The sequence below is a fragment of the Melozone crissalis genome, unplaced genomic scaffold, assembly GCF_028551555.1.
Source record: "Melozone crissalis strain CALT ecotype California unplaced genomic scaffold, PUWL_Pcris_2 ptg000116l_1, whole genome shotgun sequence".
NCBI lineage: Eukaryota > Metazoa > Chordata > Aves > Passeriformes > Passerellidae > Melozone > Melozone crissalis.
This window is the reverse complement of record NW_026535893.1, coordinates 1,131,273-1,147,265: the sequence shown is the minus strand read 5'-3', so window position 1 is coordinate 1,147,265 and position 15,993 is coordinate 1,131,273. Positions and strand designations below refer to the sequence as shown.

General features: G+C 48.7%; 1 protein-coding gene across 1 annotated transcript; it reads left to right on the top strand.

Annotated features, from left to right (window-relative positions):
* Positions 1 to 1,110: 1,110 nt before the first annotated feature.
* Positions 1,111 to 1,698, top strand: LOC128948224 (olfactory receptor 14J1-like). Its single transcript, XM_054292838.1, has one exon. It carries the CDS (start codon positions 1,111 to 1,113, stop codon positions 1,696 to 1,698), a length of 588 nt encoding a protein of 195 aa, XP_054148813.1.
* The last annotated feature ends 14,295 nt before the right edge of the window (positions 1,699 to 15,993 follow it).

The window sequence follows — 15,993 nt, the reverse complement described above, 5'->3', positions numbered from 1 at the left end:
AATGTCCCATGGGGAAGGACAGAGCTGCCAGAGCTGAGGAAATGCTGTTGGGTTTGCCCAGAGAGCCGTGAGTGTCCTTGGCACAAGGGGGTGCTGAGACCTTGCCCAGAGACCTTTAGAGAGGGTGAGAAATTCAGGGATCCCTCTGCTCTGGGCAGGGTCTGGTTTGTCCCAGGGTGACCCGGGAGTGTGATTGTGCTCTGATTGCAGCCAAAGGTGCAAAGCCAGGGCAGTTGGGAACAAGCCCATCCAGCCCCTCATCTTCCCTCAGCCACAGGGAATCCTTTGCCTCTCTCATCTCTCAGTGGCAAACTCTGAGTGCAGCAGGAATGCTGGGGATTTCTGACCTCAGAGAGCCAGGAATGATATGTGGGCAGAAAAAATTCCTTTAACCAGCTCCTGCCATCTATGTCCTATAGAACTAGGAGTGCAGATGCTACCAAGCCTGCCTGTGTTAGGAGTGATTCCCTTTAAAACTCCTGAATATCCAGCCTTGTCCCTCTGCCCCATGGTCACAAACCCAGAGCAGCAGGGCAGGGATGGCTCCTCAAGAGCCCCCATGCACAGGTTTGGCTGCTCCTGGCAAACTCAGCCTGCACAATTGGAGCTCAGGGACCTGGGTGAAGGTTTTCCCAGAGCAGGAACAAGGCTGGGTGAGTCCCAGTGCGACAGTCTGCAGGGAATGGCCCAGGTTTGGCTCAAATCAGCCCCTCCTGACTAGTCACTGTCCTTTATCCATGAACAGATCCCCAAGTCCAGCTCCAGCAAATGCGCAACAGCAGCTCCATCAGCCACTTCCTCCTGCTGGCATTGGCAGACACACAGCAGCTGCAGCTCCTGCACTTCTGCCTCTTGCTGGGCATCTCCCTGGCTGCCCTCCTGGGGAACAGCCTCATCATCAGCACCGTAGCCTGCGGCCACCACCTGCACATGCCCATGTTCTTCATTCTGCTCAACCTGGCCCTCAGTGACCTGGGCTTCATCTGCAGCACTGTCCCCAAAGCCATGCACAATTCCCTCTGGGACACTAGGAACATCTACTCAGGATGTGCAGCTCAGCTCTTTTTCTTTACGTTCTTCATCTCAGCAGAATTTTCCGTCCTGACTGTCATGTGCTATGACCGCTACGTGTCCATCTGCAAACCCCTGCACTACGGGACCCTCCTATGCAGCAGAGCTTGTGCCCACATGGCAGCAGCTGTCTGGGCCAGTGGCTTTCTCAATGTTCTGCTTCACACAGCCAATACATTTTACCTGCCCCTGTGCCAGGGCAATGCCCTGGGCCAGTTCTTCTGTGAAATCCCACAGATCCTCAAGTTCTCCTGCTCCAAATCCTACCTCAGAGAATTTGGGCTTCTTGTAGTTAGTACCTGTTTAGCATTTGGTTGTTTTGTATTCATTGTTTTCTCCTATGTGCAGATTTTCAGGGTTGTGCTGAGGATCCCCTCTGAGCAGGGTCGGCACAAAGCCTTTTCCACCTGCCCCCCTCACCTGGCCGTGGTCTCTCTGTTCCTCAGCACTATCATATTTGCTCATCTGAAGCCCCCCTCCATGTCCTCCCCATCCCTGGATCTGGCCCTGTCAGTTCTGTACTCGGTGGTGCCTCCAGCCCTGAACCCCCTCATCTACAGCCTGAGAAACCAGGAGCTCAAGGCTGCAGTGTGGAGACTGATGACTGGAGGGTTTCGGAAGTATTAAACTGCTTGCCAGTTTCTGGAAATCACTTGTAATAAAAGTCAACTTTGATACTTCTTGTTGGATTGATTATGAGCTTTTTCCCTTTTGCTTTAGCTTTTCCATATTGTTCACCAAGAAATGTCATTCTGGGTGCTATTTATCATTTTGTTTCTCTCTATATTCCCTGTGACCACAGACTCTTTCAATGAGGGGCTGCACTCTCAGTGGCTTTAAAGGAACTAAGTAATCTCCCAGAAGAGTTTTCTGCAGAGATGCCCTTTTGTTGCCTTCTCTGGAGCTGCAGCAGCAATGTCTGTGTGCAGAGCTGGGGGCAGATCAGTGCTGGCACAGTAGCTGTGCCCACAGCAGCAGCAGCACTTGGTGTTGCCAATGCTGCTGCCGTGGCCCTGCCCCGCTGCCCTGGTGGCCCTGGTGTTGCTGCAGGGCCTGAGTGCTCTCGGGGCCGGGCACAGCCCTGGGTGTGGCAGTGCCGGAGCTGCAGCAGGGCCAGGCCATGGGCACTGCTGGGGCAGTGCTGATGCCTCAGGCCAGGGCCTGGGGGCTCCAGGCTCCTTGCCCAGGCTCTCTCAAGAGCATGCCCAGGCCAATGCTCAGCACAGAAAAGCCCCGTGAGCAGCTCCAGGCTGGCCGTGGGCAGGCTGGGGGCAAACAGCATGGCTGAGGCTCTGCAAGGGCCCTGGGGCAGATGGGAAGGAGCAGCAGAGCAGAGCAGGGGCTGATCCATCCCCAGTGCACTGGACAGCCCAGGGCAGCGTCCCAGAGCATCCTAATGGAGCTGCCAACAACATCCTCCCTCTGCAGCCCTGGCCTCTCCCCCAGCTCACACAGGTGCCCCATCCTTGCAGGCACAGACACTGCAGTACTGGCTCAGGAGCACCTGTTTGCATTGCACACAGCAGGGGGAGCACCCTCATGCTGTTGGTGTGGGGACATGAACCTGAGGGAGCACAAATGCCATCAGCCCCTGGGGCCAGCAAGGGCTGGGGGACACCAGGGAAACCACTCAGCTTTGTCCTGGCCTCTGCAGTCAGCCAGAAAGTTTGTTCCCATTAGCTGGGAGTTTCCTGTCCCACTGCAGACACTGTTGTTTAGAGCCAGGGCTGCCTGGCAGCCACCCCAAACTGCCCTGAGCATTTCCTTTTCTTCACCTTTGCTTTCTTTACTCTTCCTGCTACAAATTTCTTCCTATTGCCCAGCCCTGTTCCCTCCCCTGCAAAGAGCCCCTCTCTGTTTGCCCTTTCCTCTCTGGCCCCACTCCCCATTGCAGTTCCTGACTTGGCTCCATGGGAACGTCCCTTGGGCAGCAGGATCATCCTACAAGTGCTGCAGGAATTGTCTGCAGGCTCCTGCAGTGCCTGGTGCTGCTCCCTTGACAGAGGCGCCCCAGGCCAGGGGGGCACATATGGGCTGCTGTGTCTGGCTCTGGGGCTCCCTGTTCTGGGCAATGAGGAGGAGGCTCTGCAGGACTGACAGGATGGGCTTTGGGGCTGGCAGGAGAAGCTGAGGGACCTAGGCTGCTGGAGCTTCTGAAGAGGAGGCCCAGGGCTCATCCTGCAACTGCTCCAAGGGTGGTTTCAGAGAATCCCAGAATCAGCAAGGTTGAAAACGACCTTGGAGATCATCAAGTCCAACCTGTGCCTTACCCTGCCTTGTCTCCCCTGAGCCTCCTCTTCTCCAGGATAAACAGCCCCAGCTTGCTCAACCACTCCTCACAGGACTTGTGTTCCAGACCCCTCCCCAGCCTTGTTGCCCTTTTCTGGACATGCTCCAGCCCCTCCATGTCCTTCCTAAATTGGGGGCCCCAGAACTGGACACAGCACTCGAGGTGCTGCCCAAGGAGTGCTGAGCACAGGGGAACAATCCCTGCCCTGCTCCTGCTGGCCACACCATTCCTGAGCCAGACCAGGAGCCATTGGTCTTCTTGGCCACCTGGGCACACTGCTGGCTCATGTCCAGCCTGCTGTCCATCAGTCCCTGCAGTTCCCTTTCTGCCTGGCTGCTGTCCAGCCACTCTGTCCCCAGCCTGTAGAGCTGTAGGGGTTGGTGTGGCCAAAGTGCAGGACCCAGCACTGGACTTGTTAAACCTCATCTTGTTGGATTTGGTCCCTGGGTCCAGCCTGTCCAGGGCCCTGTGCAGAGCCCTCCAACCCTCCAGCAGATCTACACTCCCAGACAATTTCATGTCACCACGGTTCCATGAGGCCTCTCAGTGTCACAGTGTCCCTTTGGTTCCATGGGACCCTTGATGTCACAAAGTCCCTTGGATCATTGGGCCCCTGCAGTGTCACAATGTCTCTTGGTCCCCAAAGGCCCTGCATTGTTACATTGGACCCTTGGTTCCATGACGTCTGGCAGTGTAGCAATGTCAATGTGATATTTTCTGAAAATTCCCTTCGCCAGGATTTCTTCTCCTGGGAAGATGAGAAGCCTCAGCTTCTTTGTGCTTTGCTTCTCTGCAATGTGGTCTGGAGATTGTTTATCCAAAGATGTGAATTGTTTTAACTTAATGACCAATCACCATCAGCTGTATTGGACTCTGAGGAGTCAGTAGTGAGTTTTCATTATCATTCTTGTTAAGCCTTCTGTCTGTATTCTTCTTTTTCTAAAGTATAGTTTTTGAAAAGGATAATGTAATGTAATGTAATGTAATGTAATGTAATGTAATGTAATATAATTTAATATATTATAATATAATATAATATAATATAATATAATATAATATAATATAATATAAACCAGCTTTCTGAGAACATGCAGTCAGATTCTTATCTCTCACCTCGTCCTGAGCACCTCACAAACACCACACAGCAATGCTCTTTTTGGTTCCACAGTGTCACAATGATCCCTTGGCTCTGTGCTGCCATGTCGTACACAGTGTCATCATGGTCCACTTAGTGCCACCAGGCCCGGCAGTGTCACAATGGCCCCTTGCTTACCCAGGGCCCTGCAGTATCACAATCATCAGAGAATCAACCAGGCTGGAAAAGATGTTGGAGAGCATCAAGTCCAACCTGGGACCCAACACTACCTTGTCAGCCAGACCATGGCGGTGAGCGCCACATCCAGTCTGTCCTTAAACACTTCCAGGGTTAGTGACTCACCCATCTCCCTGGGCAGCCTGTGACTTAACATTGTGCTACCCAACCAATGCCAAGAACAGAGGGAAGATTACTGTCCTGGTCCTCCCGGCCACACCGTTCCTGATCCATAGGAGTGTCAGGGGTTGGATAAGGGAAATGGTGGGGAGAGGATGAGGGCAAAGTGTTATTGATTGTAAGCCATGAAGAATCTTGATTTTCATATCTATTCAGACTGCATTAGAAGGTGCTAGAGATCAATACCAACTGGACATAGCTGATGCCAGTTTATATTCAGGAAATGAACACTAAACAGGAAAAAACCAGTTCCCTCTGCATTTTTTTCAACATAGTATAGTATTCACTTTGAATACACTTCTGAAATCTATCTAATTAACCACAGAAGAATTGAAAACTTAAATTGTTCCCAGGGGCTTTTCTTTTGCAAGAGTTTTGCATAAATATTTATGAGCCTTTGTCACTAAATTCCATAACTGAAGAGCTCAAGAAAGAAAAGGCCTCTAGAGGAGTAAAATTCCTCAGCAAACTCCAAGTGGCTGAGGGTCCATCCCCATCAGAGCAGCAATGAACAGAAATGGGCACAGCTTTGTGGCTGCCCCAGCTTTGGCATGGGCCCTGGGCCTGGAGCAGGAGCAGCTCTTGAGGGCCCCAAGGCTGCGGCTCTTGTGCTGCCCTGGGCAGATGGGATGGCAGCAGGGGCTGCAGAACTCTCAGCACCTCAGCCCGAGGGGAGCAGGGCAGCCAGGGAGCCTCCTTTGGCCTTGGCCAAGCTCCTTCCCCCATGGCTGGGGCTGAGTCCTGTGGCAGCTGCAGCTGCTGCTGTGCCCTCGCCAGGGGCTGAGGCCGTGGGGCCAGTGGCCAGAGCAGCCTGGCCTGAGAAGAGCTGTGGGGCCAGAGCTATCTGGGCTGGGCTGGGCTGGGGAGAGGCCCTTGGTGCTGCCCAGAGCTCAGGGCAGCTGGCAGAGCTTGCAGGGAGCTGGGCTGGGCTCCGAGAGCCTGGCCCAGAAACCATCAGTGCCCATCTCAGCCTGCCTGAGCGTGCAGGGGCAGGACTCAGGCGGGGCCTTGTGGGGCAGGGCCAGTGCCTGTGCAAGGCATTGCAAACAGGCACGTGTCCCAGAGAGGAGGCTGCTCTGTGCCCTTTGGTGCATGGACAGAGCAGGGAGGGGGCCCAGGACATTTGTCAGCGCCAGCCTGTGTCCCCATGCATTGACAGCCCTGGCTGCTGAGCCCAGCTTTGGCCTGGCCTGAGTTTGGCTGTGGCCCAGCTCCATCCTCCTGCGGGGCTCAGGGCCTGCTCCCGGCCATGACCAGCCCTGGCAGCCTCTCTGCTGGCCCAGAGGCTGGCAGAGCCCGGGGCAGGGCTGTCTGTGCAGCCCCACAGGTGCCACGGGTTCTGCAGGAGCTGGCAGAGGCTGCCCAGCAGGGAGGCCACGGGGCGCAGAGCCCCAAGGCTGCTGTGGGCACCACGGCGCAGGGGCCGTTCCCAGCCGCAATGCTCCTGGCCTGGGCTGGGCCTGCACAGGGGCTGGGCCACCATGGCTGGGCCAGCACAGGGCCACAAAGGGGCCACGCAGACGCTGCCGGGGCTGATAGCAAGGCCAGGCTCACACAAGCAATTGCTGAGTTTGGCCTGCACTGACCAGGCCTGACTGTGCCAAAGGCAGAGCTCAGCTGCCCTTGGGGCCTGCAGGAACAGTGCAGAGCCTAAAGAGCCTCCATGGCTGTGCTGGAGACCAAGGCTGCAGGAGGGAAATGCAGGGCTGCTGCGGGATGGGGAGGGCATTGAATTCCAGCACACACCTCAGCTCTCTGATGATCCCGGCACCATGCTGGGCCCTGTTTCACACTGGAGCAGAGATGATGTTGATGGGACAGCAGCCCTGTGAGACTGTCAGGATGGATGGGACAGGATGGGATGGGACGGAGCCCTGCAGAGCTGTTTTTGTTTTGTTACGGTTTAGATCTCATCTATTGCATCTGAAAGGTGAAATCTTATATTAAGTTAAAAGCCAAGTTTTAAAATTGATATATATGTGAGGATTTTACCAGAAATTAGCTCATGAAAAAGATAGGGCAAAATCAAATGATATGCTGGTGTTGATGGGTTTTAATTGCTTCTTGTCGTGCAGATTTGCCTGTCGAACAACCAAAACCAAATGTTTGGTTGACCTTAGCTAAGGCAGCAGGCTTGGATATCACATGTTTGTCTCATTCGGAACCAGAAAAGCCTTTTTCAACCTGTCTGGTTGGTGTGCCCATAAAAGATTTGCCTCTGATCAAAAAGCAATCCAATGGTGAGCCTGGTGAAATTGACAATGGGAACAATCCTGCGTTGAATTTGAAAGTTTGGGCCAAAGAACTTTCCAAAGCAGTACCCGAACCCCAAGAATTAGAAATCCTTGGTTCTTTAACAATAGATTTTTGCCTAACATTTATAGCTAATGATTAGCGAGAACGTGATCCTCCAAAGTACAATGTTACTCCCCATTATTTTGCACACAGTTTTTGGTGTAATTATTCAAAAAGTTGGGATGTGCTTTCTGAGGCTGACCAATATCCACCACAATTGCCCAAGGGACATTGTTCATTTGTGGAGATTGGGCTTGGCAAGGCAATCCATCACACCTTGAGGGTGGCTCATGTAGCGTTGTAATGCTCACTATGATAGCACCTACTGCCAAGGCAGTCATTAAGAAGAAACTAAGGGGAACAAGATCTGCTCGTCATTATGATGAAAACCGTAAGAGTGATTTCATGCCTTGGAAGGCTGCAAAAAGAGTTCCAGCAGGTTTGTTTTTACCCCAACTGGCTTCAGCAATGGCATTGAAACAATAAGATCGGGTTGGATGTTGGCTGAGTAAACAAACTAATGCTACATCCACTGCAATCAGTGATATGTTGACTGATGTTAATAGTGTTGTCAGACCTGCTACCCTTCAAAATAGAGCAGCAATTGACTTTCTTTTACTGGTACATGGGCATGGTTGTGAGGAATTTGAAGGACTATGTTGTACGAACTTGTCAGATCATTCTGAATCTATCCACAAAAGCATACAAAAGCTGAAAGATTTGACAGCTCCAATTAAAGAAGATGGTGGGTCATGGTTAGATGGTCTGTTCCAAGAATGGAGCTTTGCACCTTGGCTAAGGGAACTTTGTAGAATAGGTCTCTATATGTATTGGGGATTTTGGTAGTGATACTAGTAGTCACACCTTGCATACTTTGGTGTGTGCGACAAACGACGGACAAAACTATCAAAGAAGTTTTTATCACACAAGAGAGAGAGAGGTAGGAAATGGATTCACGAGAGTTCTCGAAATCTCACAGAGATGGTCGATGAAGGTATGGACATGGAGGAAGGTTTCGAATTCAGACCTGTGAATCGACAAGACATTCTCGAGCAATTACTTGTAACTATTGTCAGGCATAATTTATGCCCTTTGAACTGACTGGACTTCCACAGCATTAAAATTGCTGTGTTGTAATATAGCAATGCTTAGTGCAAGCGAGAAAATGCTTTAAATAGGTAATAAGCAGAAATATTATAGTAAGGCTACAAAACACAAGTAATAAACAACATAATTATGAAGATTTCTTTTTAGGTGAACAGGAGGGGAAATTGTGGGAATCCACAAAATTAGAGGGTTTTGGGGGAAGCTGCAAAAGGAAGGCCCCAGAGGCAGTAGAACTGTGATTAGAGCTAAGCAGCAGTCATGAGATAGGTCAGCAGAAAAATTATTTAAACTGTAGAAAATCAAGGACAAATAGAACACTGATCTGTGTATTAACTCTTGTCTAACATAACTCTCTAAAAAGCAAGGGTAGAAGATCTTTCCCTACCTGATGGGATGCGGGCTGGCAACTGCTGCTCTGATGATGTGCAGCTTCTCCTCTCTGGAGAGGCCATGGAAGGGTTGTGAGGGTCTACGGGACCCAGAGGAACAATGAGCTCAGGTTGGCATTTAAGTTTCATGGGAACAAGCAGAATGAAGAGCTCACAGTGGAGATGAAATTTGCCTGTGCCTGGCTCCTCTGATGAAACCCCAAGAAGTCCAGATAAAGCAAACACCTTCTCCCAAGAAGCTAGGAAAACCTCAGAGTCCTGAGCTCCTGCACTTAGCCTGGAAAGGCCTGGAAGCAGCTCTAAATGCTCAGGTGAGGCAGCACTGAGGTCCTGGTATGAGAGCGCTGTGTAGCAGTGAGGGAAGGAAAAGGGAAGCAAAGGGAAGGCTGGGTCACTGTTGGTCTTTGGGTGTGTTTCCCTTGGCAGCAACTCTACTTCTGTCAGGGGAAACAAAAGCTCCCTGAATTGTTAAAACTGAAAATCACAGACAAAGACTCTCTAACTAGTCAAAGTTAGAAAGTGGTGTGTTCATTATGCCGGTGGCCGGCACAGGGGAGGGTCATTCCCAAAATGCATGACCGCTGGCCGGGCTTGGCTCAGCATGGCACGGCACGGCACAGCACAGCACAGCAGGTTCCAGCAGGACAGGGAAGGGCAAGGCAGGCAGGGAAGGGCAGGGCAGGGCACTGGGAGCAGTGACAGGCTCTGTCCCCATGCTGCATCCCATGCCTGGGTAACCATCAGTGACAGAGAGGAAGGACATTGCTCTGTCTTGGCTGTGGAAAGGATGAAAAGGGGGGGTTAGAAAACGTTCATTTGGACTCCTTTTCAGCAGACTAGCTGGTTTTATCTCACCATGTCTACCTGTCTTTGGAGGAGTTGGCACATTTCTCGTGATTCGGAGTCAGCTACAGCAGCAGGAACGGGAAGCAATTTTGTCAGCATTGATATCAAAGCCAAAGTGCTGCCCCATGGATGGATGTTGCTTTCTTCAAGAGATTGCTGGCCTAGAGTTGTAGTGAATTCATACTGGTGTCTTCCCAAAGGGCGTTGCCTTTTTCTTTCCTCAGGAATCACCTCTTCTTTTTCTTCCCCCCATCTGGGGAGAGTTCCAATGCAAATGTCTCCTGCAGCCAACTCTTTCACTGTAGACTGACAAAGGAGATCTTGCAGTGGAGAGACTCCCTACAACTGCTGTGAAGAGCTGAAGGGGGAAGCTTTGTCTCTTAGTCTTGAAATCTTGTTTGGCAGGTGCTTGTGCTCTGGGGGATGAACACCAATGATGTTTATCCAAGCCTTGCAGGTTCATTCCTGAGCTTCCTGACACACCACGAGACTTTGGGGTTGGCATGTTGGCAAACAAATTTCAGTATGGGCACTTCTTGAAATGCTTCAATTATTCTTTTTTTGCTTTTCTGCAGAAATGTTGTCATCATCTATTCCTTCCAGAGAATCTTTTCCTACTTTTTGGGGAATTCCTTTTGCTGCCCTCCCAGACCAGGCCAATTCCCAGGGCTCTTTCCCAAAGTGAGGTGCAGCCCATGGCCTCCACTCCCCAGCAGGAACAGAAGGAAGCACAGAGTTTGCACTTCTGGGAGAGGAGCTTCTCTTACATGCCTGCTTTCCCTTTGCAACAGGTTGGCGTGTGCTCATTTGATAAAAGCAGGTTTAAACTCAGAAGCAGTTGTGTTTCAAACTGCTGCCTTCTCCAGCTCTTCTGTGGGTATCCTTGGACAAAAGGCCTCTTGGTGGGAGCTCTCTGTGGCAGGTTAAGGGAGGAGGTTGATATTTCAGGGTTGTGACTGCTGAAAGCAGCTGGTTTCTGGAGGTGTCCAGACCTGGGAGTGGCTCCTCTTCTCACCTGCCTGCAGAAAAGGAAGTTGCAAAGTGGGAATTTCATTTGTGGAGATGGCCACCAGGGGTGTTTGCCAAGAGATGGGCTGGCAGAGAGGCAGGTCTCATGCTAAACTGGCTGTGTGTTTGTTTTGGTGGTGGAGAGGGTCAGAGATGAAGACACAGACACCAGCTGAAGGAACAGTGTAATTTTCTGTAATGCAAAAGTGCAAAAAAGAGTCAGGAAAGGATAAGCAAAGCAATGCACCTCAGCATTATTACAGAAGGGTGCCTCCAGTGATTAAGGAAGATCCATCACCAGGTAGCCCAATGGTTTCCCCTTCATCCAGAGCTGCACATCAGCTGGGGGAAGCTGTCCCAGCCCAGCCCTGCAGAGCCACGGCCGGGAACTGGGAAATCCTGTGGTGCCTCCACCTTTGGCGGCCACGAGGCTCCCAAGTGCGGCTGCGAGAGTAGCCTGGCTCTGATAGTGCTGGATGAGCAATGTGCCAGAGCTTCTGCTGGGGGCGCAGCTGGTGTCATTCTCTAAATGAGCCTTTGTACTGGTTTAGGGCAAATTTGTTAAAGAATCTGCAAAGGAGGGGCCCCTCCAGAAAGCAAAATCCACACGACCCTCCCCCCAACTGGTTTGGGAAAAAATTCCTTGGAGAGAGGTGGAAAGAACCTGTTTATTTCAGGCACAGCACCCCCCAGCACACAAAATGAACAATACCTGATGACACTGCTCTGAGAAAGATGATAAAATCAGAAAGTCTCTTTCGGGGGTGGTTGCTCTGTTCTCAGTCCCTCCGGCGCGGGGACAGCTGCTGCAGCCGAACGGTGCAAACTCTCGATGTTCCCGGGTCCCAGTCCGGAGCAGGTTCGAGATGGTCACAGAAACAGGAGAGGAGACACAGTCCAGGAAGGGATGTGGACTGTTTAGCTAGAACTAGCTAATAGGCAGAGGCCAAAGCAGAGCAGAAGCAAGAGCAGAAAAGGGAGGAAGCAAAGCAGCAAGCTAAAAGCAAGAAGTTAAAAACAGCCCTATGTACTGCTCGTCTCTGTGTCCCTGATAAGAGAAACCCAAACAAAACTTCCACTCTTCAGAGCCGGTCATAAAGGCACAGAACATATGAATGGGGATACAAGCATTATAACGTCACCCCAGGACATTCCACCCCTTATCCCCATATCATTCTTACCCCACAATCAGATCTCCCTGAGGTACACATCGTGTTCTTCCATCTCTTTGCATTATCCACCACGTGCAACCTGGTCCCTGAGCAAAGACAACCCCACGAATGGGTTTGTCTGTACTTGAGGCAGAATTGATCCACATAGTCTTCCCTAACAAACCTCTGATATGTACCACTGGGACTTTGTCTCCTTCTGTTACATTCAGGGACTCAGACTGGGCAGCACCTGCTCGGTTGGTGGAACCTCGGGTGTTAACTAACCAGGTGGCCTTTGCTAAATGCTGCTCCCAATTCTTGAAAGATCCCCCACCTAAAGCTTTCAACTGGGTTTTTAGTAGTCCATTGTACCTCTCCACTTTTCCTGCAGCTGGTGCATGGTAGGGAATATGGTACACCCACTCAATGCCATGTTCCCTAGCCCAGGTGTTGATAAGGCTGTTTGTCGGAGGAAGGAGACCCAGACACCAATTGGTTCATCCAAGTCCGATTTATTGATCGAATACGGCGGGTTAAATATGGTTCTTAATAAGCTTCATACATATTGCAAAAGTTGAGCTCAGGATTGGTTAGTTACATATCAGCAACTACACCTACTTCTACATTCTTGTGCTTATTCTTCTGTTACATTCTGCAGATATTCAGGACTAATCTCACCTCCCTTTCCTCATGTTGCAGCAAGGCCATCCGGCATTCTTGCCTGTCAGCAGTCACTGAATCAGAGACTGCTGACCTCCCTTTCAAGCTTAACCAGCGGCATTAAGTCAGTATGGCCTTTCTCAATTAACCAACTCTTAATAAAATCCTCCACATTTCCCCCGCTTTCTTCTTGAGCAAGGAGATTAGTTTGCCAGGTTTTTGCTATCATACGGCTAACCATGTTTTGAATACAAGTAAAAATACAAGGCAAAATAAGCAAAAACATTAAGATCACACCCAGTAAGCCGATAGCATAGATCACAATGTTCCTTAGCCATGGTCCAAGCCCTAAGCCTTTAAGCCATTCGTCAATTCCTAAACCTTCTTCTTCTTTGAGATTGTGAAGTCCTTGTTGTAGTTCTTTTATCTTAGTATGAATGGACACCGAATGATCAGACAAATTCATACAACACATTCCCTCAAATTCTTCACATCCATGCCCTTGTGCTAAGAGCAAAAAATCTACAGCAGCTCTATTTTGTAAAACAGCATGGTTAACACTTTGCACAACTGCAGTCATCATGTCCAGAATTTGGGATGTCTGGTTCAGCTCATTTCTTGTCCAGCACCCTAATTGTTTTGCTAAATTCATAGCCTTATTGGCAGATCCTCCTGGTAAGATAGTTGAAACTACTACTTGTCTGAATGTACCCCAAAACTTTGGATCTCTTATCTGGCTGCAGTCCAAGTCAGGTATACTATGCCTTTTCCTGTTTGATGTTTGACTGAGCTGCATTAGCAAGGACACATTAGGGTGAAACAAGGACAATTTTCCCAAATAACAGGGTCCACCCTGTGGCTTAGCTGGTACACCATTCCACGCCCTGTCTCCACAAATTAGAAATATTCCTGTAGGTAATTTCATTGGTGCCGTGATGTTTGTGCCGTTACATTGACTGTAATGCTGTGGAGAGAATTCACTCAAATTCAGGGATGAATCCAAGGTTGCCCATGTGTCTTTAGGTTGATTTAAATTTTGAACATCCAAGGGTTTGAAACTAAACTATCCTCCAGCTGTAATGTTAGGCATACTGGCATTTGCACTTCCAAAAAGATCCAATTCCTCAGGAGGAGAATGCAAAGAGGTGTTAAGTGATTGGATTAGTAAGCATTGGCGATAGCCATCACTCTGACCTGCAGTATATCCTTGCTGTGCTGGCAATGTGATGTTAGACATGTTACGCATGCATAAAGTTCGATTACTTATTAAACTGCAAAATTCTCCAGGAGACCACACTGGAAGTCCTACCAAGCATGTTCGAAATGGGTTAGTAACCCCTCCAAGACTAAGACAAAGCGATGATTGGTTAATTTGTTTAGCAAGTGTTACCCATAGATTTTCTCTTGGCTGACTGAAACGTGTTATCCCTATCGCTTCACTTACTACAGCATTGAGCAGTATAAAAACAAACTTCATTCTTCTTTCTGCTTTCTCTGTTTTTCCTTTCTTCGTTGTCTTTTCCCTGGTTTGTTAGAATGTCTATTGTGAGGCTGAGTCAATTTCTGAATACACTGATCTAATTCCAAATCAGCATCTTTGCTTACGGGTATAGCGTGAGGTAAGTTTAAAGGCAAATCAGCTTTATAGCGAGCTGCTATGATGCGTGAGGATGTAGTAATTTCAAGCTCTCTAAGTACTTGCTGTAATTTCCACCTTATATGTGCTATAGCCACTTGTTCTGCACTCTCAAAAAGCTCCAATCCTGCCCTTCCGGGCAGGCCAGTACTTTGTTCAAGAGATCTAAACCAGAAAGAATATCGAATCCACTTCCCAAAACAAGGGTGACACCATAAAATTCCTACTGTCCTCTGTGAATACCAGTAAACCTTATTGCAATCAGCACAATGCAAAGCTACCCAAGCATAGCACTTATTATTATCCTTTTTGCAAACATAACAAGGAAGTGTATATAGGAAAGGATCAGTATTAAAATTTATCTGTGTGATCCAATCCAACCAGTTCAATGGTGGTGATTGCAAAGCCTCTTCAGCGTTCTTACTATATACAGCTACCAATTCAAGCTCCTTCTTTACTACAAAATGTACTTGCAAACTTAATTTTTTGCAACTTTTCAATGCAGCAGTCTAGTGCTCTTTCAGGATTCCCTCTGAAGGACCCTACAATCGAACGTTGCGTTAAAGGTACTAATTTTCTACACCTTACAGAGACTATACGTGATTTACCTTGAACCTTAATTCTATTCACAACACATTGTACTTCCCATCGATAATAAGCAAGAATTTTCTGTTCAGGAGACTCATAAAGATTTAAAGCTATATATGCATTTTGCCCTGTTTGTCTCCTTAATTCATCTTGTCAGCTTTTACCCCACGTGTGCTCGTGCTCACAAGTGTGGCACCACAAATCCCATAATAATGATTGTTCTATCCAAAAAGTATTATCACAACCCCCACAACGTAGAGCAATCCAGGCAGCACAATGTGGATCATAACAGTCAAGGCAATGTTCCTTTGCTGGATTTGTTAAACGAAAAGTTGATAATGAGTCAATAAAACCAATCAGCTCCTGGGCCGTCCGATAGTGACGTGTCAGTGCTCTGTCCAACACTTTCAGGTGTCCCTTCAACTGTAACAGTAGTGGTCGTAGGACTAGAAACAGTTTCTTCCCCAGTAGCTCCTTGTCCTCCTCCGTGAGACAGTCCACCAGAGGCTGCATCAAAAACAGGTTTAGTCCACTTAGCAGGCACCCACAAAGGTCCTGTAGGTGAGGAAACACAAAGATATCCCCGACCCCAGTATAATACTTTTGCAGGTTTTTCCCATAATCCTGTAGTCGAGTTTTAATTTCCTGACCTGACCTCGGATGATGTTTAATTGCAGGAGGGATATCGTCTTCCCCAAAAATACATAAATGATTGATCACATACAGAACCTTAGCTAAGCATGATTGTGGGTCTGTTAAATCTTGATGCTTCTCAATATACTGCTTAAGGGTACCATTTGCTCTTTCCACTATTGCCTATCCAGTAGGAGAGTGTGGAATACCTGTCACATGCCTAACAGACCACTGATTCAAGAATTTCTGGACCCTAGCACTCACATAAGCTCGACCATTATCTGTTTTGATGCTTCTTGGAACTCCCATAACAGCAAAGCAACTTAACAGGTGTCTAATAACATGTGTAGCTTTTTGTCCTGCCTGAGCCGTAGCCCATATGTAGTGACTATATGTATCTACAGTGACATGCACGTACTTAACTTTACCAAATCTAGGTACCTGTGTAACATCCATTTGCCATTTTTCATTTATTTCCAAACCTCGAGGATTAACTCCCACGCCTAAACCTATTCCTTCATTATGATAACTACATATTGGACATGCTCTAACAATGGCTTTAGCTTCTGATAAACTCAGTTCAAAATGTTTTGCAAGCCCTCTTGCATTTTGATGATATCTGCTATGTGCTTCTCTGGCCAATGTATGCTTGTCAATTGGACAAGAGTTATCAATGGGTAAAGTAACCAATTTGTCTGCACGTTCATTCCCTTCTCCTAAACCTTCAGACCATTTATGACTCCCAATATGAATCACAGAATACACTGCATTTCTCTCTCGTAAAGCTTTCCTTAATTGTATCAATAACTCATACAATCGTTTATTAT

Coding starts and splice junctions, on each gene's coding strand:
- LOC128948224 (XM_054292838.1), top strand. CDS start 1,111: ATGTGCTATGACCGCTACGTGTCCATCTGCAAACCCCTGCACTACGGG.